At 42.8% G+C, this 27,244-nt stretch overlaps 1 protein-coding gene across 3 annotated transcripts in view; it reads right to left on the bottom strand.

The window, feature by feature from the left end:
- Window positions 1–27,244, bottom strand: part of CREB5 (cAMP responsive element binding protein 5) — a 416,133-nt gene that overhangs the window by 302,234 nt on the left and 86,655 nt on the right. For all 3 annotated transcript variants that reach the window (XM_027102311.1, XM_027102312.1, XM_027102313.1), the window contains exon 4: window positions 21,067–21,188. In XM_027102311.1, the coding sequence (XP_026958112.1) occupies window positions 21,067–21,188 (122 nt within the window). The remainder of the gene's footprint in view (window positions 1–21,066; window positions 21,189–27,244) is intronic.

Consider the following 27,244-nt stretch of genomic DNA (forward strand, 5'->3'; position numbering starts at 1 on the left):
ACACCTGGCAGATAGTAGGTGCTAAGCAAAAAGTAGCTAGTGCTATGATCAAGTGTCCCAAACACCCCCTCCTTCAAGGCAGATTACCATATGGAAATGTAATGCAAAGTGCGTTGGAGCCGAAGATATCCTGAAATTGGGCTGAGTTAACAAACAAGCAAAAGCCATAGTCCTCCAGCACCCTCTATATGGCTTTCACTTTATTTCACTACTTTTGAGTGGGAGGAAATTATTCTGGAATGCCTTCTGTTTTGCTCCCCCTTTGAGAAGGCCATAGAGCAAGGGAATCAGGATGGAAGAAGGAAGAGAGACAATTTGTGTTCTTTATTTTTCCCACCTTGGATTGGGTGGTGGAGGGAAGGAAGAGGTTGATTAAAATGCACCACCCCCTTGGTCTTGGGTAATTGCAGTTTAATTATACTTGGGGCAGTGGTTTTATCACATTAAATTTGGGGGAAAGTCACAAGATGAGTCATGGAAATTTTTTGATAAAATTGTGGAAACTTGGGACATCCGTGATTTTTTTTTTCCCCTTGCCTCACTCCTTTCCTACTTTCCTGATACACCCTCCTCTGCCTGCCAACAGGCCTCCCTGCAGGGAGCCATGCTGAGAAGGCTCCCTTCCTGGCCTCAGCATCTACTCCGTGGGCCTCAGGCTTTGCTGAGCCTCACAGTCCATCAACCTCTTCCCCGCACTCTGGGAACATTGGAGCCCATCTCCTTCCAGGGGGCCAGCTGGTCACACAATTAAGTTATGGAAACCAGTTGCATGCTCCAGACCAGAGCTTTCCAGTTGCTCCCATAGAAGAACCAAAAATCTGTTGCCTTTCCTCATAAATCGTATTCCCCTGTCTCCAAGTTTGTTGCGTCAGAAGTACTGGGGCGTGTCCTTGGGTTGTGAGGACTTATTGAAAAGTCACTCGATGTTCTACCCTCTCATTGCCTCTCTGAGTTCCAGCCTTGAAGTGACAGGCCCATATATAACCCATACAGTTGTAGAGGTCCGCCCAAAGAGATTCTGAGAGGGATGATGGTCAGAGGATGGCCAAAGAAGGGGAAGAAATATCATATTCTTCCTTTTCAGAGAAACACACCAACTCTGCAATGGCAAGTCTTTTTTTCTGAACCTAAAACGTTTGCTAAAGTAATAATAATTATAATCACAATCACTCATTTTTATGGCACATTAAAGCTTATACACTACTTTCACATAATTTAGAATCAAAATGCTATGTACTCTTGGGCTTCCCTGGTGGCGCAGTGGTTGAGAGTCCGCCTGCCAATGCAGGGGACACGGGTTCGTGCCCCGCTCCGGGAAGATCCCACATGCCGCGGAGCGGCTGCACCCGTGAGCCATGGCCACTGAGCCTGCGCGTCTGGAGCCTGTGCTCTGCAACAGGAGAGGCCACAACAGTGAGAGGCCTGCATACCACAAAAAAAAAAAAAAGGCTATGTACTCTTGATGTCAAAGCATCCTCAAAAACTCTCCTGCTGGCTATTTTTCTTCATCATGAAAATATTCTCCTTGACAATTACAGAACAGTTGGTGCTGACTCAATTAGAGTCCATATCAAGAAGAGCTACTCACTTGAAGACAGAAACTATGGGCCCAAGTTTCAAGAAATCTTTGGACACGTTCAAAATGTCCTGAAGTGACAGTACATTCAAAGAGAGTAGGGGTGGAACAAATGTCAACATAGCTCTGACATAAACTAGACAAAACACACTTTCCATTTATTAAGTATATTCTACATGCAAGCAAGGCAACTTGCTAGGCCCTTTACATATAATTATGCCTAAACCCCACCATAACTTTACAAGGCAGACAGAAATGAAGGCTCAGAAATGTTAGGTGACTTGGTAAGGCCACAAAACCAATAAGTCAAGATATCTCAAGCTCTTTCCATTGCAGTCATGCAAAGCTGGTTGCAAAGGATTATGGCTCCATGGAATGTCAAGGGCTATTCCACAGAAAGAGAAGGGTTCTGTGGTCAAATAATAAGTTACAAAAATGGTGGGTTCCTCCTAGAGTAATGGAAATAAAAACAAAAATAAACAAATGGGACCTAATGAAACTTCAAAGCTTTTGCACAGCAAAGGAAACCATAAACAAGACGAAAAGACAACCCTCAGAATGGCAGAAAATATTTGCAAATGAAGCAACTGACAAAGGATTAATCTCCAAAATTTACAAGCAGCTCATGCAGCTCAATAACAAAAAAACAAACAACCCAATCCAAAAATGGGCAGAAGACCTAAATAGACATTTCTCCAAAGAAGATATACAGACTGCCAACAAACACATGAAAGAATGCTCAACATCATTAATCATTAGAGAAATGCAAATCAAAACTACAATGAGATATCATCTCACACCAGTCAGAATGGCCATCATCAAAAAATCTAGAAACAATAAATGCTGGAGAGGGTGTGGAGAAAAGGGAACACTCTCTTGCACTGCTGGTGGGAATGTGAATTGGTTCAGCCACTATGGAGAACAGTATGGAGGTTCCTTAAAAAACTACAAATAGAGCTACCATATGACCCAGCAATCCCACTCCTGGGCATATACCCTGAGAAAACCAAAATTCAAAAAGAGTCATGTACCAAAATGTTCATTGCAGCTCTATTTACAAGAGCCCGGAGATGGAAACAACCTAAGTGCCCATCATCGGATGAATGGATAAAGAAGATGTGGCACATATATACAATGGAATATTACTCAGCCATAAAAAGAAACGAAATTGAGCTATTTGTAATGAGGTGGATAGACCTAGAGTCTGTCATACAGAGTGAAGTAAGTCAGAAAGAAAAAGACAAATACTGTATGCTAACACATATATATGGAATTTAAGGGGAAAAAATGTCATGAAGAACCTAGGGGTAAGACAGGAATAAAGAGGCAGACCTACTGCAGAACGGACTTGAGGATATGGGGAGGGGGAAGGGTGAGCTGTGACAGGGCGAGAGAGAGGCATGGACATATACACACTAACAAACGTAGTAAGGTAGATAGCTAGTGGGAAGCAGCCGCATGGCACAGGGATATTGGCTCGGTGCTTTGTGACAGCCTGGAGGGGTGGGATAGGGAGGGTGGGAGGGAGGGAGACGCAAGAGGGAAGACATATGGGAACATATGTATATGTATAACTGATTCACTTTGTTATAAAGCAGAAACTAACACACCATTGTAAAGCAATTATACCCCAATAAAGATGTTAAAAAAAAAAATGGTGGGTCGAGCAAGATCTCTTTCACGCAGGACCTCTTCAAGCCTTTAAAATGCCAACGTACATTGTGAATCCCCAAGAGAAGAGTAAGATTAAACGAACAGTGAACCTCTTGACAAAGGAATCCTTAGAGCAGCATTTCCTTAGAACAGTGATTTTCAAAGTAGTCTCCAGACCAGCAGCATCAGCATTACTTTGGGACTTGCCACACCCAGACTTACCAAATCGGTCTGGAGTGGGGTCCCAGAATCTGTCTTTTTAGCAAGTTCCCAGGTGATGCTGGTGATGCTGGGATTCTGATGCAGTATATTTCTCAGGAGTAGTTTTCCAGGGAAGACATTTTGGTAAACCCTGAAATAGAAGTACTTGTGTGGCACTGACCTTTGGCTATTTGGTTCTGGTAGCAAAAGGAAAGACAGGAGGACAGGCTTTCACTGGGGCAGAAAGTTGGTCTTTCAGCTCTTACTTAGGAAGGGACAATAGTAATTGTGGTTGTGATGGTCCCAAACTAGTTCTTGGAAACTGGAAAAGCCCATATTGGCATTTCTCACTGCAAATGGCCAGGGTATTTGTCATGTCTCAGCTCTAACTCCCTCATGGGTTGCCCTCCTTTGATACAAGGTGGAAGAGTCAACATTCTGCCCCCATCATGGATTTACTATTTCCCAGTTTTCCCATTCTTGGTAAGGGGTGTAATAAGGTATGGATAAATCAGATACCACAAGTAGAGAATTGAGGGTCTCTGCATCTGTAATATTTGTGACAAAAAAGAAAGCAAGAAGGAGTGAACTGTATGATTCAGGGCCTTTGCTCCAAGCTGGTGTGGACCCAGGCAATACCCATGTTCTCTCCTACCCACCCCAGAAGGACCAGGAGTGGCAGGCAAGCGGCACCTCTTTTGTGTATAGCTGGCCCTGAAATGGCCAGCATGGCCAGTCCACTTGGCCATGCAGACTGTTTTCTCCAATCAGGCCAAACTTGCCTAAACCATGAACTCAACCTGCCCCAAAGAGGGTTTATTTTTATTTTTCTTTACCAACAATGTTCTGTAGTAACCAAAGCTCTGGTGGTCCTCAACACCCAGACGCTGGAAGAAGCACATCGTTCCAGGAAGCTATTCCAATGCCAAAAAAGACAAAATGAGATGGTATCCACAGGATCAGCAATTTTGCGGATAAGTAACTGAGGAATAGGTGAGTGTGTTCTAAAGATGTTACGGTTTCATTTCCATCTGCCCCATGGGAACTTCTACTACATTGCTCGGAAGAAAGCATCCTTGAACATTTTTTCTGACCTGGAAATCAGCCTAGCCAACATCTGCCAAACCTTCCTAAAAATAAATAGTGGGTACACTCACTACCTGGGTTGTGAAAGAAAATGCTGGGGAAGCCCTAAGACTCTGGATTTATATAAGAATCACCTGTAACAACAGAAGACTGTCTCCTGCTGGGTACGGATCATAGACACCAAACCCACCTCCGAGTTTTGACTAAAGGCTTTGGAAGGTTTTAGTCTCTTGGCCCATTGCAATGATGAAAGGGACTTCTGAGTCACAACTACCACCTAAAATCCAGGAAAAATTATGGGCATAGAGTATTTGCTTAGTTTCCCAACACAGATTTGGCACTAAGGTCTCAGCAGCCTTGGGTATACATATAGTGAAGGGGAAGAAAACAAGAATTATTGAGCACCACTGCATATACATTACAGTGCTTTACATAGGGGGCTCTGTTTGCCATCAGCAACACTTTATGAAATAAATAATTATTATCACCATTTTACAGATGAGAAGACCAAGGCTCATAATGTTACGTTACTTAACCTAACTTACCACTCTCCCCCCTATCTCTCACACACACACATACACACACACACACTACTGCATTAGGAAATCCTTAGTTTAGCCCTATTTTACTATTATGGTACGAAACACTTGTCACACTTTATTATAAGTGCTGGCATTTTAAGTGATATCTTATTGCATCCCAATGACTGACACATATAAAACACTGCCGAATGAAAAGATGAATTTCTCATTCCAAGCCTTCTTGCTTTCAATTCAAGATTCTCTACACGGTATACTATTAACCAATAACTATGTTGTTGGGTATTTTTCATCCTCAGTCATCCTAGCTCCTTCATGGATTAGCAAATTTCTTGAAAAGAAAATGGATACTGAAACGCTTTAAGAGACCTCTCAAAGTGCCGTAGAAGGCCCTTCAGTTCTCCTTGCCTCGGATAAACCAGGTAAAGTAATCTTGCTGTATAAGGACATTCATTCATGCGTTTATGTTCATTCATTCACCCATTCCAATAATTCTTCATGGAGCTTCTTCCATGTGTGAGGCAATGGTGCTGGGAGTGACAGAAGGGGTTAGGCAGTGCCTCGCAACAACAAGGCTTTACAGTCGAGGGGAGAGAGGAGAATGCAGCGAATAGGAGAACGTGACATAGGCAGGTAGAAGTGCCACAAGAAGTGCTTGAAAAGTAATGTGGGAAATCAGGGAGGCCCAGGTTACATCAGGTGAGGGGGAATCAGAGAAGGCTTCATGGGGGTGGCATCTAACATAGGCTTTTATGAATGGGTTAGATTTGGTCAAAGATAAGGGGAGGGGAACACCTTCCAGGTAGAGATAACTGTTGTGGGCAAGAGCACAGTGAAGTGGGGAAGACACAGATAGGTTTAGGGAAGGGAGACTTATTCCATTTTCCTGGAACAGAAAAGACACAAGAGAGAAAATTACACAAAAGAGAAAACTGGTAAATTAAGTCAGGGTCAGGTCATGAGGAATATGCAGCTAAACTGAGTAGCCACAGTCATTGCCATTTCTATTATACCTGTGATTCCAGAGGAGCTTAGGACCCATCAAGAAAGCCAAGCTTCCCCCTGTACCCTCAGACTAGCAGCTCCCCTACAGAACACAGCCTTGGCACCTGGTCCCCCTAGCACAGCACCTGGGACATCTTAAACCGTCAATAAAAGTTTGTTGGCTTGAATTGGGAGGACATAATAGAAACATTTCCAGGGGTGGAAGCTGGGGGTGGAGCGAAGGTGCACGACAAAGCTTTCCTTTAAAATCAAACGTTTAAATATGTAACGCTGACCACAGCCTACGTATTAGAAATTACTCTATCCTACTGCCCAAATTCCTATGACACCCAGAAATAATGCTGTAGCAACCACCGTCCCCCCCAGTTCAAGGCAATGTCCTAAGATACCATAGCAGCATTCTCCTAAGTGTGCTCTCCTCGGGGGCGTTCAAGCAGGTATTACTCTATTAGAATTTAATGTAGGCTCCAAATACAGCTCCACTCGGCAAATGTTCATCTTACTCCAGGAAAGCAGTGGTCACTGGGAGCAAGCAAGGAAGGAAATATCTCATAGGAGGATGTTACACAACACTAGAGATGGTCCCAGGTCCGGTTTGGACCGGGAATTAATGTATTTTGGTGAGTAGGGAGGTGGTGGTGGACTGCATGCCCTCAGTGACATTGAAAAATGCATTATGAAGAGAAGCTGCCTTTTTCCTGAGGTTTCAGGGCCAGCTGTGCCGCTGCAGCCGCAGCTACAGAACACGGAAGAATTTGGGGCTGAGACTGGAGGCCTACAGAAGAATTTTTAAAGACCAGGATAGAGTGGGTATGGTCAAGATTTTTTCACGTGTTTGTGGAGATCAAGCAGAGCTTGATGTTTTGCAAAGCTTCCACTGAACATTTTTTTAAAGTAAATTAGCAGGTATATTAAAATATACAGGTACCATAAGGAAATAAAGATAGGAAGAGGCTGAAGTAGTGGGAAGCACAGGAATTTTCCAGCAGACAGTCCTATGTACAAATACTGGATCTGTAACTTCCGAGCTTTGTGGCTTTCAGCAAATCATTTAAACTCCTAAGCTTTAACTTCTTATTACGTTAAACGAAGGTAAAAACAATTATCTCATAAGATTGTTGCAACAATCAGGGAATGATGTAAACAAAACTTCTAGCACCATGCCTGACAAATAGTAGGGACCCCTAAGTGAATGGTAGTGAATTTTATGATTACTAGTTCATAATCTCAATTTCTAGTAATTTGGTGTCAGGTTTCCCCACTATGTTTAAATTCGTATAAAATGGGCTTTTCACGTATCCTTATCTCTAAACGCAGTTTTCAGAGAATCGTGCAAACTGTGAGTTGGAAAGAAACTTAGGAGTCATATAACCCAAACCTGGATATACTCCTAAAGGATAAATTAATATCCTTTCCTAAAACATCTTCCTGGCACGCAAGCTCTCTCTGTGCACCAAAACCAGCCCTTATTTATACGGTCAGAAAGACAGGATTCTGGAGAGAGAGGGCCATGGAAGCACTCTGAGGAATACCAAGTGAGATTCACCATGCATGGCTTCTCTGTGGAAGGTAAAAGAAATCTAGTCATTTGGTAAAAGCCACTGCTATTTTAAAAATCTATTTAATACAGTGATTGACACAGTAGAAGGGGTTATAAATAATAAATCATGCAATTATTACTGTTTGAATTTTGGCAAGATAATAAAAAGAGCAGGGGTATAATCAGGAAATAATAGAAAAGATCTGCAAGGCACCCCTGCAATTAGCGAAAAACAGAACTTGGCTCCGAGTTGGAGCCCCAATATGGCTCTCATTAAAGAGCCTTGGGACCTGTTCCTGGGGCAGACCTCTGCTAGCTTGGGGAGAAGTGAGGTAACCAAAATGTCAGTGCACACTCCACCCCCCCACCCATATTCAGATAATCTTTTACTATAGTATTATAACCACCTGGGCTGAAATGACTACCTTATGCCGAGTGAAGACCAATCCACGGTTTTCCGAAACTCTAATTGAGATGTTTCCTGTTCTCAGCTTTTTGACTCTTTCCTTTGTAACACCATAAACACACATGCACACGCACACGCACAAACACACACACACACACAGGCATTGTGCAATGGGCCCTTTCACTCATGTTTCCTTCCCCCTTTCCTTTCACCTTATTTTATTAATGGTACCTCTTAAAGAGATAAATGCTCCCACACGAGTGATACCACTTAAACAGATAAATAGTCCACGCTGGAGAAACACAGAGAGCATGAGAGAAAACCCTGTCTTATTAGACTGGAAACAGACACACTATATTAATGCAAAAAAATCAGCATATGGTTCTAATAGGCTTTCTTAAAATGATTTATCAGCTGTGATTAAGCCCTCAACCAGCATGTCTATCTTCATAAATAAAGCAAAAGTGTACCTTGCTCTCAAATGTATCTGCAGTATCTTATTACCCAGCCCCGTGCAGTGCACTTCACTTACAACACAGCTCTAGGGAGCCAAGAATTTGTGTGCAATCACAAAGTGTGTGCTCTAAAGAGCCTGCCAAGATTTAGGACTCTTATCTCCGAGATAGTCTTACTAAAAATCCATTACAATGAAGGTTTCTCCCCTCTCTCTGTGCCATGGAGTTCGGCATGGCTGAAATATGAACAGGTAATTAAAAGGATATGCCTGATTTTACAGTGAGCCCGGTGACACAGAATCACCAAACAGCTGTTGGGAAAGGCATTTGGCACAAGGACAGGTTACCTCTGCCAGCGGGGTGTGGAAAATGAGGACCACTTTAAGAATCAGAATTGGTCTCTTTCTTCTTTTCTACAGAACGGAAAGACGAATGCAAATATTAGTCATCTTGGTCGGGACCTCATTCTCCGGCTGGCTAATATGTCAGATGGTCTCAGCGGCACAGATTAAAGGGGCTTCACAAACACCCCGGGCAGGGGATGAGGAAGTCGGGGCTAGGACTTCCAAATGAAGGAGGAGGAACTGGGTGAAAGAGTTATGAGCACAGTAAGCCGTAAACGGATGTTTGAAAACTGTACTGAGTCAAACATTTCATGTGTACAGGGCATGGCTCTGTTGGAGTGATTATTTACTCTTTGATTAAAAGCCAGTGAGTCCAGGAGGATGAGCTGAATAAATCCCACAAAGCATCCAAGGAAAGTATTTTAGTGGCGAACTTACTTTCAAGCCATTCCTAACATACACACAAAGCCTCATTCACATTCTACCTTCTAACACCCACCCGAACGCTAAGATCAGAGACATATAGGATGTCGCCCATTCTACAGGAGCTTCTCAGGCTTTCCTCTACACTTTCAGTTTGACTGAAACAGAAATGTGCAATCTCAGAGTTCTTTCACAGCAACAAACCACTGTTTCACGATTTAGGCAAGTTTGCTGAGGTATTGTGAGATTTTGTTAAAAGGCAGAAGACGTTAGGAAGGGCAAATTTTAAAATCTCAGAAGAGAAAATAGTGCTTGGACTACTCCATCAGTATTGTTAACAGATTGTTTTCTGTAAAATATACCAGTCCATTGTATTAGGAGTGCGGCATGGGTAGCTGTAGTCTGTGAGTGTTAGACCCTCAATTAGAAGAACGGCACTAATGAGGTCAAAGCAGCTCCTCCCTCCTGTGATCACAGACTGCACCCCTGGCCCTGGCCAGCTGTCTGGCAATATGTGCTTCTGGCCACAAAAGGGGGTCCATGGGCGGGTGTGTGTGTTTGGATCCGTGCAAATCCATCACCACTAATGGGAAATCACTCCTAAGTTCACACCCAGCTGATGGGCAAATCAGGCGTGCCACCTTCACAGAGGGCAGCAGGCAGCTGTACTTGGACATCAAATGTCATTAAAACTGGTGTTGAATTGCACATGGTAGGCAATACTAGGTAATGGTCAGAAAAGCGAGGAATTATTCACAAAGCCTGATGGCCCACTTTGCCCAAGACATGTACTTGTGTATATGTGCATTATTATGATACTAAAGACAGACATCTAGCAGAAATCTGGAATAAGGAGCTCTTCCCCTCCTCCTGCTACGAAGGGGAGAGACGTTCTTTCAGGCAGCGATGTCACCACTGCCTTACTGTCTCTGTGAAAGTGGACTTGGAATTCTGTTCCCAGGACCCCTTTTAGGACACTTCTTTCAGTCACCTGAAAGAATGTACGAGGTGAGATGTTGCAGTAATATGTGAATCTAACACCATGTACCTAGGAATCGGCTTTATTTTCTATGCTCCAGATCTCAATATATTTGAACTATGTATGTTTTTAACTCCAAGGTAGTTAAAAGGCCCGGTTTACCGGTGAGAAAATGAAGTCATGCTGCATGACTTTTAGAGAATGAGGGATGGAGTCTGGTTTTCTTGCTCTCGTCCTGAATTCAGACAACACTCCGCCTTACTTCACAATCCACACCGGAGCTGTTGCGATTAGCGCAGGAGGTGTCGGGAGGCAGTTTTCAGGTGGACGAGCAGCACAGAGGTATGACAGTGTATGTCGCACTTTGGCACACCACACCACAAAAGGGGCTGCCAGGATTCTGGACCATCTTGTTCCCTTCTGGTCACTTGGGGACCAACCAAATGGGGCTGGAAGGGTGGCGCTCACATGTGCTCTACATTGCCGTGGAAATGCCTGGACCAACAGGAATGCCTGGACCAACTGTGCCAGTGAATCCAGCAATAGCCTCACGTTTGTAAATCCTCTGGGAAAGTTCCTAAGCTCTGTGCATAACAAACCATACCGGGAGAAGCCAGAAAGGGGACGACTTCTTTGAGAGCGGCTGTGATTCAGAATGCTTGGCACTGCACCATCTGTAGTCAATCAACCCGACAGGCACACAAAACACGACTGCTTTTCTTCTTTGGGGACATGACTGTTTGCAGAGCCCAAACAAGCCCCCACCCAAACATAAAGCCACAGAGAAAGGCGGCGCCCGGCACCCGACTCAGGCAGGATCGGTCAGCACTGTGATCAACTTTCAAAGTTTTCATATAACAGATGGTGTGCTCTGCCTGTAACTCAGATCCCAGGGATGCCTGGGCTGCAGCCACGCTGAACCCAAAATGCGGGGTTTGCCCCACTTCACAGAGAAGACTGGGGAAGCCCCCAGCATGCAGGACAATGAAGGGAGAGCTTGCAGGTGGGGCAATCCGTCCTTCTAGCTCCAAAGCTGTCCAGTAAAACAGCTCACATTCGCCTTCAGGTCAAAAAGTCCAAATATCATCTCCATACACAACAGTCTGATTCTGCCAACGCTAGTGAGTTTTATTAGAAAATACGCGCTTAGAGGAGATGCTGAGCGTAAAGCCCTTCTGGCATTCCATTTCCCTCTAGAGCCAAAGGAGAAACCGGCCCCATCACACGGAAGAGCCACAGGTTCGAAGAGGCTAAAAATAGCCTTTCATATCCCAGAAAGCAAGGAACAAAGGGAAGCCCAGCTACGTTCTGGAGAAGTCTGCAGCCAATATTCCTAGCATATGAGAAGCATCCCAGCCCAAGAGGGAGGAGCCAGCAGGTGATTGTGCCTGGCCACCCCAGGGAAAGCCTGACCTCCTCTCCAATCCAACCAGCCTCTGTGGGTCAGCAGAAGGGCCAGTTCCCCAAAGTGTAGGAATGTGGTACAGGGGGGGAAATCCACCGTTTTATCAGCTTTCCTAGGCTTTTGGGTTTTGGTGGAAGTTGGGTTAAGGACAAGGAAACTGTTCCTCCAGGGTTCTGGTACTAAAATCAGACACTGCACCCCAGGTTTGAGTCGACAGCCAACATGCTGGCAACACGGACAGGAGGAATGTGTGGAATCCCAGTTCCTGGCCTCAGCCTTATCAATATGGAAATAACTTAACAGCACACAAATGCTAAAGCAGGGTTCCCAGAGTAAATCACTCCCATACCTGCTCTTAACCATACTTAATGTTCACCTGGATTTATGAGATGATGGAAGCAGAGACTCTTGTAATTATTATATTCTTTTCCTTTCCTCTTTTCCTGGTGTCATTTTTTTCCTCACATCTCTGTGAGGGGCCCAGGTAAGTGATTCTTAACTGCAGATGCTCAGTGCGGCTAACATGTGGTCCAATTTTCTAAATGTGAGCGTTGTTTTTTTGCCCAGAACGGAAGCTTCATCTTTTAGTCATTTTGTTTTAATCCAGCCCAGAAAACCGATCTGTTTTCCTGCTTGCTTTCGGGAGCATGAATGCAGGGCCTCGCGGAGGACAGGACATGCTCCCTAGGCAGATGCAAAAGCCTCCTGGCCCCAGGTACACACCCACTGCTGCGGGAGTCTGGTGGGTTGCAAGTCCTGAATTACTCACAGCTGGAAATGGATTCCTTCAGAGGAGAGCGTCCATTCGCCATTGTGATTCCATTTGGGTTAATACCTTGAAATCCCAGCCTGGCTTGCCTGCCTCAGGACAGGTAAGGAGTGATTTTAACCAGCTGAGATCCCAACCCAACCCCCCCCCAAACAGAGAAAGCACCCTGATGAGAAAGTCTCCAGCTGGGAAAAGCTGCCCTTTTTTCGGCTCTTAAAGCTGAGCTTCGTAATTATTTTAGTGAGGAGCCTCCCAGCCAAATAATCCAATTGGACTAATTTTCAGCTACAGTAAGCCCGCCTGATGGGAAGGCAGGCCAAACAAGCGATCTTCACAACCCGAGTCTGGGTTGATGATGGTGCCTGAAGAGCTTCAGGGCTCCATTGTGTTTTGGGCCATTTTTAGTTCCTTTTCTTAGTCTTTTTAAATTTTTTTTTTATTGAAATCTAGTTGATTTACAATGCTGTGCCAATCTCTGCTGTATAGCAGAGTGACTCAGTTTTTTGTTGTTGTTGTTTTTATTTGTTTGTTTGTTTTGCGGTACGCAGGCCTCTCACTGTTGTGGCCTCTTGCGTTGCGGAGCACCGGCTCCGGACACGCAGGCCCAGCGGCCATGGCTCACGGGCCCAGCCGCTCCGCGGCATGTGGGATCCTCCCAGACCAGGGCACGAACCCATGTCCCCTGCATAGGCAGGCAGACTCTCAACCACTGCGCCACCAGGGAAACCCGTGACTCAGTTTTTAAGTGCCGCTCCCCATCCCACCCCCATCCCTGCTTTGGTCCTTTTAGATGCATTCCATGCATAGAATCTCCTAGAATCAAGATTGCAGTTTAACAGCTCCCAAAGCACTCCCTTTTATACTGATGACATCCCACACCAACCCCTCTACCTTTTAACAATGACAGTACTTGGAGGAACTTTCAACTTAACCACAAGTGAGAGGCAAACACTTTCAAGAACAATTTTTTTTTTTACATCTAAATATTTCGGTTTGTTTTCACTTATTAAAAAATACATTCAATTTTGCGATAATACGTAATTCTAGGTATTTCTTTAAATTCAAAACATTTCCTTGGAATGTGCAGCGGTAGGTAACTCAGTAGGAAGTGATGATGGGCTAGACTTGAGGTGATAGAAATGGAAAATAAAGAGAAGAGATGAGGATTCTGGCCTAAGGAAGCTGATGGGGTGCAAAGGAGGGAGGGAAGGCAAAGCTGCCTCCTGAGGTGGATGAACTATGTCTCTGACAGACTCAGAGGCAGGTGGGGGGGTTTAGACATGGCAATGAGTTTCTGCAGGAAAGCCTTGAGCACAGTTCTGGGCACAGTACGTTACAAACAGCAGCGGCATCTTCAACTGGGAATGCTGGTAACAGCTGGAGAGTAGAGATGAATATTCACGGTGAGGACAGATAAAGGAATTGTTGGGTGGAGTTGATTGCTAGGTTATGAGAATGTACAAGTTTTCTGAAGAGAAGGTGTAAACAGAAACCACCCGAAAGTGGATACAGCAAAAGACAAGGAGGCAGAGGGAGCACAGTCAGAGAGGTAGGATAAAAGCCAGGATATGCACCCCCTGTCACTGGTCCCCCTTAGTGGACGCCTATCAACTCTTTTTGTCTCTCTCGATAGTTTATTGTTCTGTATTTAAAATGGGGAATGTAGTACTGCCATAACCACCTATAATTATTCCCTGTTAACTAGTGGGACCAAAATCAAATTATCATTAATAACATGTTCAAAATGTCCCACATGTCAGATATGCTTCCTGACTATAGAAATACTTTGACTATTACCATACCCAGTCACAACTGAATAGGAAATACTGGTGCAAGAAAATACTATTTTATTCTGCAGTATTTCCAACACAAATAGACGTTCCCAAAATCAATGCCAAGCTTCCTCTAGCAATCTTCATGTTGTATCTTAGGATCCGGTCCTCCAAATCTCTTCTACTCCACAGCTTCAAATGGAAACATCAGTATCTCACAGGAGAACACCCATCACTGCATGGGATGAATGCAAAACTTTCTAATTCAAACTTCAGCCTCTGAAAACCTTATAATCGGTTCTCAAAAAGACCTCAGGCAGAGACCTCAGTCTTGTCAGAACAAATGTCATGTGACAGCAAATATAAATAAAACCTACACCAAAAAAAACACTGAACAACAATAAAACCTGCCACTCACAGGCCATTCATCTGCCATTCATCTGCCATTACCAGTGACCACCCCCTTTTAATTTGGCTCCTAACACTGGCTGAGGGCAGGGTCATGAACTGCCAGATGATTTAGCATTAGAAAGTAAACCCTCAGCCTCAAGAGACATTTTCTCTTTAATGTGAAAGTTAGATTGTGAAGACTCATCCATTAAGGTCCAAATTAGCCAAATATACAAACTGTCCAAGGGAGGATATGAGCAAACACCCAGTACCCATCTGGGTCAGTTTTCCTCAGAGCCGTGGGCCTTCCCTCCCTCATCATCCACGTCAAAGATACTTGATTTTATGTGCTCACTCTTTGCAGGGCAACAGACGATGCATTTTGCAACTTTGAGGATACCCTGACTTTCCACCAAAAAACAAATAAAAGAAACCAACTCTATGAGTTGTTTTTTCTCTCCCATTCCATTTTAAAATTGAGCCTGAGATCACATCATGATTCACTGACATATGTGGAAGTGGATACCAACTCTTAATAATCTCTGTTAAGATTGTACTCATTAATCCTAAATCCCAGGGAACTAAAACTCATGAAATAGCTTCCAGTTTATCCACTGGTTTAGTCATTCCACTGAGTGGGATGCAAAGACCAAGCCAGCTTCTCTTCCAGCATCAAATTCCATCTAGGCTGAGAGCACAATTTAAACCTATAAGGAGAGAGCTGAAAGCACTTTACATTTGTAGTGTGCTGAAATGGAGGGGGAGGAGAAGAGAATTCTTATGATATAAGGGTTAGATTTTCCAGTTATTGGGGTAGGGGAAGAAATAGGTTGTCAGCTCTCAACGACGTTGCCAATGGGTGTTTCCTTTCAGTCATGCTGATTGAAAAAAAAAAAAAAAAGCCAAAAAGATAAAAAACAATCTCATCTACTAGGATTTAGCAAACGTGGTGACATTTGCAAAACCCCAATAAAACCAAGTTTAGGTTTCAGAATGTTTCTTTTTCTCCAGACTTCTGGGGTGGGGGATCGTATTACACAAATATCATAGAAGCAACATGTTAACATAACCGGAAACATCAGCTGTTGCAAGTTCGCTCAACTTGGTATCTTTTATTTTCCACCCAGCAGCCACTCACACAATGCCACTCACATCTTCCCCAGAGAGCAGCCATGCCTGATAGTAGCTGATAGAGCAAGACTGTAATGAAGGCAAAGCGCCTCCCTTTCTGCGCCCTCTCTCCTCAAGTAACTGGTAGTGTCCGGTGACATGATTTCCAGGTACAGAATTTAATCAGATTGAGCAGCCGATTTTTCTGAGCTGAGGCTGACCTGGCCATGCCCTGTTCCATGACTCCTGTTGAGCTGGGATCCAAGATCTTAAGATTGTAGCTTGTCCCCTGTTCCCATGTGTTAAACAGTCAACACCCTCTGGGAATACACTGCACTTTTCATCATTTGGGTAGGAATTCTAGAGCATGGAAATGCCCTAATTTGCTATTGCTGCATCAGCATAATGAGTCAGATTTAGGTCCTAGGGGAGAATAACAACACTTAACACTTATACACCGCGCTTTTCATCTTCAGGGTCCTTCACCACGTTAGGCTGTAATGTTATATTTCTCTCAGCAAGACAAAGGAGTTCATTTCTAGTCCTTTCAACTCCCCTTCCTTTCTTATACATACAGACACACACACTCCCACACAACTGCTATCATATGATGAAGCTATCTGCCACCTCCTAGATATGTACTGTTGGATCTCTTTTTTAAAAAAGAAATCAAATGTGAAAGGTCAATTCACCCTTCTTAAAAAATATCTTTTGTTTTTGTTTCTTCCTCTAACGTGGAACACAAAATCGGCATGTCGATTGCCAGTTACTGGAGTCCATTCAGTATTACTGCTAGGGTTCCCATACTTGACTTGACTCTTCATGCCTCATGGTCTTCTGTGTCATCTCCGCCCACCGAGGAGACTTGAAGGCTCTGTCTTGGAGGATGGAGGACTCTGTCACATTCCCTGCTCAGACCTCTTCTCTACCTCATTTCCATTCACTCCTGGCCCAGGTCATTTCATTGAGTCTCATGTATTTAAACACCACCTACATGCCGATGACCCCCCAGTTTACATCTTCAGACAGGTCCTGTATTACATACCTATACATTCATTTGCCCATTAGATGTTTCCACTTAAACAAGTCTGCAAAAATCTCCTCAATTTTCCCCTCAAACCTGTTCCTCCCACAGACAGCTCCATCCTTTCAGTTGCTGAGGTCAAAAACCTGGGTTCATCCTGAAGTTCACCTCTTACTCCCCAGATGTAATCCATCAGCAATTCCTGTTGGCTCTATCTTCAAATTAGATCCAGAATCTAACCACCCCCTCCATGTGTACCTTGGACTAATCTGCCATCATTTTTAATCTAGATTCTTTGAATACCATCCTACCTGGTCTCACTTTGCCACTCCCCTCCAACAGTTTACTTCCAACTAGGCAGCCAAGTAAACTTTCTACTATGTAAGTCAGATCCTATCACACCTCTGCTTACAACTGTCCTACAGTTCTCCATCTCACTCAGAATAAAAGTTGAAGCCTACACAGCCTTCCTGGACGGGCCCCCTCAGCCCACTCTTTGCATCACTACGTACCTTGCTCTTTGCAGTGCCTCCAGCCCACAGAGCGCCCTCCAGCCTCAGGGCTTTGCACCCGCTGCTCTCCCCACTCTTCTCCCCAGTACGCACCTGGTTCAGCCTTCTCCTTCAGGTCTTGGCTGCATGTCCGCTTACCAGTGATGCCCACCCAGACCACCCCCAGCACTCCCTGTGCCTCTTCCTTGCTACATATTTTTCTCTATAGTACTTATCACCTATGGACATATTATACATTTTATTGTTTTTACTTGCTTACTGTTTGTCTTGCCCATGAGAAGTAAGCTACCTGAAGGGTGGGATTTTTTTTTTGTTTTTTTGTTTCAAAATCAGCTTTAGTCCATGGTATATTCACCAATGCCTTGGACAGTGCCTGGCACAATGTGGGCCCTCAAAAATATTTATTGCGTGAATAAATGATGAACAAAAGTTTCTCATCTGTTTCAGGACCAGCCTGACTTCTAAGCCGTAGGCAAGTTGAGATTTGTGATACTGCTAGTGAAGGATGCTTTTCCAAGGGAAAAAAAATATCTCTCATTAGAGAGTTTTGAAGCTATGGGTTTATACTATGGTGGAAGACTGAGGCAATTATGGAATGTGTCATCTGTTATATAATATACGCTATGGATACAGACATTGGGGCTTTTTCTATTGGTCATTACCTGCCTCTTGCCTGTCCTCATTCTATACACACATTGGGATGCTTTGGAAAAAGGGTGTCAGGATTAAATATAGTCTGTAGAACAGAATTTTCCCCAACAGACAGCCACACGGGCTAAACAAGGATCAATTCTCTATTTGCTCTTTGATAGAATTTTCTAGACCAAACTTCAGCTAGAATTTTAAAGGTGGAGGGAAGGACCAGTCCAGTCTTTCTAACATTTCTGTATAAAGTACTTAGAAAGTTCAAGCAAAAACCTTTTTTTAACCAAATTCTCCCGATAAATGAATCCATCTCCCACTTTACTAAAACTTGCTGAGGGAACTAATGCAAGTCTTCTGTTAAAAGTCTCAGAGAAAAATAAATTAGAAGAGAGTTGGAGCTTCAAATTAAAAAGGAATAGTTATCTGAATGTGGAGTGAAAGGGAGGAAGAAGACAAAACTTAATGATGACAAGGTATGCGTTGAAAAAAGAACTTGTATTCCTACATTTCAAGCAGGGAACAAACAAATGAAGTAGGAGCTGGGAGTAGCAGTGTGCCAGGGATGTTCGGAGCTGGAGTAATGTGGTCAAAGGGATGTGTGAAAGTATGTTGGCAGGGGCTTCCCTGGTGGTGCAGTGGTTGAGAGTCCACCTGCCGATGCAGGGGACACGGGTTCGCGCCCCGATCCGGGAAGATCCCACATGCCGCGGAGCGGCTGGGCCCGTGAGCCATGGCCGCTGAGCCTGCGCATCCGGAGCCTGTGCTCCGCAATGGGAGAGGCCACAACAGTGAGAGGCCCGTGTACCGCAAAAAAAAAAAGTATGTTGGCAGATTGGAGAGCATCTCCTACTCCTCATTTCCCCATCCTGTGGCTTCCAAGGAAATGCTAGGGCAGAAGCCACCAACACAGCCCATCTGGCCACTGGATGAGTCATCCTGAATTAGGCCTCAAGAATGTGTAGTCATGGTCACCGAGGCTGGATATGGCCCTCTAGTTTGAACGAGGCAATGGAAGAGGATACCTCAACAGTCTGAACGCTGTCCAACTTCTAGTGTGTGAAAGTGAAGTTGGGGTGTGGGACACTGGTCTCCTGAGGGGCCCACCCCAAAACCATGGGGGGAAGCTCGCTGCAGGGTCCCCCACCCACATACCCATCTCAAAGTCATCACATGACTAGTGTTGCTAAGAGCAACATGTGAAAGAGAAAAAGACTATTTCTACAGTGACAATAGTCCTCCTCAACTTTGCTTGCCTAATTATTTTAATTTTTAGCATTTAATTATTTGTACTCAACCCACAAAGGATCAAAAGCAACTCACACACACAAAAAATGTATAGCATGAAAACGTTTTCTTAAATTAAAAATCGGGACCAGAGGAAATATAAACTGGAACTGAAAATCTAGTCCGTGGGGGGAGTAAAATGCTCATTACAGTGTTCTAAAAAGTTCTCAAAGTTAAGCAGTCAACTCGGCTTCACGTTAACAAGCAGTCAAAGCAAAAAGAGAAACAGAACTGGTTACAGGATTCTCATGTCCACGAGGAGAAAATATTTCAGTTCCTCAGGGGAAGCAAACTATTTCCTGGAATTCAGATCTGCAAGAATTTCCTCCCATGGGGCTTCATATAGGAGATCATGAGTACTATGCAAAGGAGAAGATCTAAATCCGCCCCCCGACCATGGGCTTCCTAAAGCTGTTAAATCTTGGAAAATGTCTTTGGGAAAATTAAGGGTATACACTTCGATTAAAACCCTTCTATCAGAAATGAAGACGATACAGACCAAGTACACACCTTTCTTATAGTTTGGAAGAAGCCAACCTTGACTATCTCAAGGAATGAATGAACTTAATCCCTCAGTCATCTACATATGCCATGTCCATCAGCAAAGCTAAATTTATTACTCAACCAGAGGAAATTTACTAGACTTTTTGGTTCCTCGGTCCCTTGCTATTTTTATGTTTTTTTAAAAATCTATTTCTATTGCAATGAAATATAGAATGCATGCCTCCTTTTTTATTTAGTTAAAAATATCAAGTGCTCAGAACAGTGTCTGGCAAATAAGTGCTAAATAAGTGTTTGCTTTGAAAAAGAAAAAAGGCGCTTCACTGGGCGGGTGTAGGGGCATGTCAAGTATGAATGACTAAGTATAAATCAAATGAGTTGACTGAGATTTTAAACCCCTCTTGTAACCTATTTTCAGGATTTTTCCTAAAGCGGTACAGACTGAATGGCTATTTTGATGTGAGAATGTGACATGAAAAATCTGGTGGAGGGGGATTATTATAATTTCACATAGAGGAGGATTCAAAGGTTTTGAAACACTTAGAGAAATATCAGAACCTTTTAAAATTTCTTCTCCGGATGGAACAGCTGGAAGTTCAGAATCCATTACGATGTAGCCGGCACTTCCTTTCAACCAGCTTTCACATTCTAAGTCTCTGTTCATGGGATGTATCTAATTTGTTGTTTAGTACATTGTGGGCATTCAATAATGGTCTATCAAAAAAGTTTAAAAACACCAAAAAGCTTCATTATCATATTTAGTTGTGACTCTATTTCTTTTCCTTAATCTGGTAAAGTGATTTTTAAATCACTTTACATGACATTACAATAAAAACTGACTATATTCTGGAGGGATTCGTAAAGTGACTTTTCTACATTTGTAAGGACAAATAATCCACACTTATAGTGAACCTATTTGTTCCCACAACAACAGATGTTCAATAATATGACCAGGAAGGAATTACGAACGTGGTGGAGAGATACCGGGAAGATTATGCAAATCAGACAGTTACAACCTGGGCCAAAAATCAGGTGAAATCCTCTCTTCTGCTACAATCCTTCGCTTGTCATCTTACCCCTTGACCCTTGTCTTTTGCACTCACCACGCAGGTAAAGCTTGCTCTTATTTAGCACAGTAAAACAACAACTTTTGAATAGAACAATTCTGTGAGTTTTTCTGACTCAGGTCAAGAATCAGGTAACTTTATTTTGGCTTCAATTTCATATTTCAGATAATCTGCTTTTCCCATGATTTTTCTAGCCTTGGATTCTACAACCAGGGATTCATCCATTTTCAAAAGAAAAAACAATCAAACACTTGCAAACGGATAAATGCTGTTTTAGAGCATTATCAGCACAGTCTGCGGTGCCACCTAGTTCCCATGCAGATGTTTCTAGCAGGTGCTAGAGGAGACACCTGTCCAGGTGTCTGTCCAAGCAAACCTACCCGCTTGCTGCTCTCTTCCTCTTGAGCCTTCCTGAACTCATGCTCGAGGGAGCAGTCCAGCTCATTGAAGAGCCCCACCTCCTCGCAGTTCTTCAGGAATCTCGTTGGGGTTGGAGTCTGATCTGAAAACAGAGACCGAGGGATCATAAATGGGACCTTTTCCTCAAAAGTCAGTGGCAAGTATGAGCTAATAAATTCACTAATCCCCTCCCCTCGCCTTAAGGACGATGTCGAGTGGCCACCCATAATCTTCCAGCCCTTTAAATAAAATGAGAATATGGAAGAAAATAAAACCATAAAGCCCAGAGGAGCAATATGATGTGTAGAAGGCTGTGACATGGGAGGGCTTCCCATGCCTCCCTCTGGACAACTTCAGGCGAGGAGATCCCACAGTTGACTTTCTGGAGTTCATATCGTTTGAATACACATTGCAAGGTGTGGAATAACTCTCTTTTAACTGGAAAACATGATTTAGCTAAATAAGGCCAAAAATATCTACAGAGTCCATGTTAAGCCTGATTTTAGGGGGCTGGGAGGACAAAAAAAATTATAAATGTTTATATCAAACAAAAAGAGAGAAACAAGCATTCAATTCCTTTTTCTTAATGGAGAATAAAAATTTAGCAATTCTTTCTCTCATTTTCGGAGTCACAGAAGGATGATGAAAGGTTCCAAGTCAAACACATTCAGCTTCCATCCCTTAAAAATATAATTATTAATTTTATTTTCCTTTTGCTGTAGCCAAAAGAATGTTTTGAGAAGACTCTCTAAAAGGAATAGAATTTCTTTCATATTCTTGATGGTCTGGAGAGCGTACTACTTAAAAACTGGAGGATCTGAAACCACTATTTGTGGCTTAATATTTATGCAGCATTTGCAGTTTATAAAATATTTTCGCACACATTCTCTAGAATCTAGATCTCACAAGATCCTATAAGGTAAGCAGAGTAGAATCTCACCTTTGTAATTATTAAGGACAGTCATCTTCCTTGTAAAGGTGCACTCGAGTGGACATGAATAAAACTGTGTAAACTGCCTTTTTCACAGAAACAGAAGATAAAAGAACCAGAGAGGACCACTTCCCAGTGGGGAAGTCTGGCCACACCAATTATTTTACAAGCGAAGAAAATGGAAGGCCTGAGTGATTAAGGGTCTTGTCCAAGGTCTCCCAGGTAGATGTGGCAACACTAGGATTATAACCAAGGGCTTGGTGCTATTTCCATTATATATATACATGCATTATTCCCACCTGAGCCTGTGGCAGACACTGCTAGATTGATTATGGCCCTTGTCCAGCTTGACCTACACTCAGTCTCAAATCTCTTCCTGTACAGTCCTCTAAGCCATCACCACCAGTCAAATGAAGAATGCCCTCAAGCTGATACGAATTTGCAATTTCTGCACTCTCTTTAGAAATTCCTATATGGCAAGAAATTAGAATCCTATTTATTTATTAGAGTAATTGATCCCAGTAAATTATCTACTGAGATTCAAAGAATATCTTAACACCCATGAAGCTGAAATGGCTTGATATCTCCACTTAATCAGCCCTTCCAAGGCAATGTCTCCCGATACCCTATGGGCACAGAGCTTTACTGCCTGAGAAGTAACCGAATGGCTGATCTGGATTCCAATCAACAAAATACCAATCTGCATTCTTTCCCATTCTTAGCCCAATCTCCAAGCTTCTGAGCTCTCTTTGCAGTACATAGAGAGCCTACAACAGACGATCATAAATTGGACATTATAGATAAAAGACATGCAAAGGATTGGGTTTCTCTGAAAATAGTTTTATTAGAAAATTAATTAATTTATTAAGATACACATATATGCCTAAGTATCCAATATATACCTATAGCAGTTATGTGTTGTGGCTTATAAAATATAAAATTAGTATTTATGTAGCATTTTGCAGTTTACATTTTTACCCACATCGTCTAGAATCTATTAATAGATCTCACAAGAGCCTATGTGGTAAGTAGGGTGCATATTATTTTAGGACAGGAGAAATAAGTTAAGTACCTTGCACAGGGTCACACAATTTGTAACCATCTTATCACTATTAAGTCCTCTCTTACTTTCGGACATAATCCCTTCTTAATCTAAATCCCATGCTTTGCCTAGACTCTCCTGCCAGGTCCAAAGGTCTTTGGTGCATGTGTAAAAGACAACACTGACAACCCAGAAATCCAGATTAGAAAATCATGTGGTTTTGGGGAAATTACTTACATTCTCTGGACTTCAAGTTCATCATCTTTCAAATAAAGTTCTAAAGTTACATGATTCTGTGAATCCTAAAATCACCACCACAACTAGGTTCGCTTCAGAAGTCACTGTTAGGGGGCTTCACTGGTGGCGCAGTGGTTGAGAGTCCGCCTGCCGATGCAGGGGACACGGGTTCGTGCCCTGGTCCGGGAAGATCCCACATGCTGCAGAGCGGCTGGGCCCGTGAGCCATGGCCGCTGAGCCTGTGCTCCGGAGCCTGTGCTCCGCAACGGGAGAGGCCACAACAGTGAGAGTCCCGCGTACCGCAAAAGTCACTGTTAGTAGATCAAAGAAAATATGACCACATAAAGGATAGTTGAACAGGAACATCAGTAACAACTGGTTAGACACTGGAAATTAGGCCAGAGGTAAGGGCTAGATATATAGATAAAGGAGATTTATGAACAGAAGGTGTAAATAGACGAAACGTGAGAGTGGAAATATAAGGGTGTGGTGTGGTGTGTGTGTGTGTGTGTGTGTGTGTGTGTTAAGGGTGTGGGGTGTGTGTGTGTGTGTGTTAAGGGTGGTGTGTGTGTGTGTGTGTGTGTGTGTGTGTGTGTTAAGGGTGTATGTGCGTGTGTGTGTGTGTGTGTGTGTGCATGTGTATACGTTTACTGGATGCTTAGTCCGTGCCAGGCACAGTGCTAAGTCCTTTGTATGCATCATCTCATTAATTTTCACATCAACCACATTAGGTAAAAATTATTTCCTCCATTTTACTTATGAGGAAACTGAAAGTCGCCTTTGGCCCCATTTAGTAATGGAGTCGCTTAATTGTATAAGTAATTGACATTCCTAACAATCCTTGGTTCTTCTGAAATATCTTGGAATCATTTATATCCCTCACACAATAGAACTGCATTACAAGCCTACAGACTCTTCACTATCTGAGAGGAACATTTTTGTGACTAAAAAACCTGAGAAAGTATCACATGACAGAACTGAAATAGTAGACCACTTGTCATCAATGGGAATTTAGTTTGCCAGGTTTTAATTTTCCTTTTATTCCTCTATGCTCCTTTGTTGGAGATTTACAAGTTGAGGACCATGATTCCAGGTAGAGAGAATAGCAATCCTAGAGGCTCCATGAGACTCCTGAACTCTGAGACATGTTCATGAGATGCTCCATGAAATTGAATTCAGGTTGGCAGTTGGGGGCCCAAGCCCCAAGCAAAGTTGAGAGATGTTTTCTGTCTCCTCTAATGCAAAATTATTCCCAGGTACCGGCATGCACCTACATACATCAGCAAAGGGAGGCCGAAGGAGCTTGGCACAGGACAGTAATGGCACCGTCCATCATGCTGAGCCTCTCTGCAGCAATAGGGAAACAAAGCTATGGAACAAGGGGAGCTATGGGCAGTAAAGACAGCTGGTTCCCTCCTATCCCCAGAGACAAAGACTCAGAGGAAGGCCCCAGAGTTGTTACCAAACGTGACTTTCTTTGCCATATGATAAGAGTGAGGGAAAAGCAAAACTGTAATCTGTATCCACATTTGGAATAGATAAGGCACACTGTTCCTAATATTTAATTCATTTTCTTCTTGTGAATGAGCTATTCTTTCCAGTTACAACAGGAACCAGAAAATGGAGCTTAACTTTTGTTTTAACATTTATTAGAATTAATACAGGGTCTCTAGTCATCTTTGATCCCACATGGTACCAGTTCCAAGTAAGCCAGGCAATGTGCAAATCTTCAAAAGGGGAACAGCTAAATCTATCAGCTGCTTAAATAAGAGGCAGAGTTTCTCAGCCACATGAATGCCTTGTCAAATAACTACTCCAGCTGAAATTAGACCAGAAGTAAGTGGGTAATATTCATGGTCATAAGTTAAAATTCTTGTAATCTACACCTTATTTAGAACCAAGAGCATGCACCAGTTAGCTACAGCAGCAGCAATTTCTATGTCCTGAATAACAGTGACCGATGCTCTACTAGGGGATAATAGCTAAGGTGTGTTCCGCAGTGACAGGCCACACTCCAAGGTCTTACAGGAACTGGTTCCAGTGGGAACTCAGAGCTGAGATGACTGTTTAAGGACTTATGCTCCCCTTTCTTTTAGTGCTTCCACTCCAGTGAGGTCCATCTGAATGAGAGAAGATAACCCCAAATCTCAAACTAAACAAAAAGTTAATAGCTTTTGAGTTTGAACTTTACCCGAGTTGAAAGTATTTTGTTGTTACCTTTGTAAATCTGCATTGGTGCTGCAGAAATGCCTGCATGCTACCTTCTCACAGTCTACAAAGAGCACACCAGGTTCTCAGGAGACCTAGACACCCAGGGCCAGTGCAAGTGAGAAATCTTACCCTCCTGTACTCCTCTCAAGCGTCGTTGGGGATTTCTTTACCAATCGGACATGAAAGATTGAAAAGTTCATCATATTTCAACATCTGGTTCCCTTCCTGGAATGATGAGTCTGTTTCTTGAAAACAGGAGCATCTTTTCATAAAATCACTGCCTCTGTAAATAGCTAGGTAGAGGACATTTGCCATGCAGAGGCTCTACTTGCATATCTGCCCGGAAGAGTGCCACAAACTTGGCATTATGAGTTAGGAATTCACCCATCACTTCTATGATAGGAAATCCTGTATCACATTACATCTGGGAAGGACCACAAGTATATGGTCAGGACTACTAGGAAAAAAAGCATCTCACTAAGTTTTCCAATCAGTCCATAGTCTGTCTACCATCAAGTGCTTCAGTCCCAGCAAGTATGATTATTCCAAAGCCTAAATGACAAGCACACAGCTAAAGCAGAAACCCGATTCTTCTTTTAAAAAGTGTTTAGTCTGTTCTACATTTAATAATAGGTTGCTACCTTATTCGGTTTCAGAGCTGTGTTTGAGTTATATGTTTGTCTATATTTCATTTTCCTCAATGGGAAAAAAAATAAAGGCAAGGTGACAAGCCATCAATTAAAAAAAAAAAAAAAGGAAAAGCAGACTTCCCATCATATATGAGAGGAGAAAAATATGAGTCCCCTAAGCAAATGTTTTTTCCTATTGGTCTGACAGTCTCAGCTACGGTATCACTAAAGGACTCTATAAAGTAATTCTACATCATTTTGTATTAAATTGATACTATAAAAGCCTCACTAATTCAGACCAGTTATAAGAAAGATCAGTTTGAATTAGTGACCATTCTAACTATAGGGTATTTTTTAAAAGGCAATGCATTTTTATTATTTACATGACTCAATTTCAGCCAACAAAATGTAGCTTAATGGAATTCCTCAAGAATGCTGTTCAAATCAGTAGAGAAAAGTATTGGAATTAGCCTATTTTAGTAAGAGTTGGGGTTCTCAAAAAAGGCATTTCTCTTCGAGACTTTTAATATTCTTTTTATAGTCATATTTACCCCATGAATTTTTCAGCAAATGCTTTCTTTAAAATATTCTTATACCTTATCTGAATTTTAATAAAGTCCTAATGGAGTTTACATTAAATGAATTTTAAAATGCATAATCCTTTATAAGAGTAATAATCAGTAACAACTGACAGAATTCCGAGGAATTCTAGACAGGCTTCTTTGCGATAAATGTGCCTTTTATTGAGTGTGAATATACAATAGGAGCACTAGGGTCCTTTCAGTAACACTGACATAACTATTTCCCTACATCTGTCCCAAGAGGCAGTGCTACCATGGGACAAACAAAGGTAACTCTGGTTTTTAAACAATAGCTGTGGGATGCTTAAAAATTGACCCGGACTGGGGTGATCCAGGTCAGTGAGACACGCTCTCACACTCTTGAATCACATGCTGGAATCCATTTATTTCAAGCTAGAGAGCTGGTAGACTAGAGAGGCTGTGAGTCAACTAGAAAATGCTCTGATAAAGGCATCTCTTACAACACATGGCTCCAGAAGACATAGATATAGACTTAAATAATTCAAGTATACTTTCCACACCTACATA

The sequence above is a fragment of the Aethalodelphis obliquidens genome, unplaced genomic scaffold, assembly GCF_003676395.1.
Source record: "Aethalodelphis obliquidens isolate GAN/ISIS:26980383/991018 unplaced genomic scaffold, ASM367639v1 scaffold5, whole genome shotgun sequence".
NCBI classification, from domain to species: domain Eukaryota; kingdom Metazoa; phylum Chordata; class Mammalia; order Artiodactyla; family Delphinidae; genus Aethalodelphis; species Aethalodelphis obliquidens.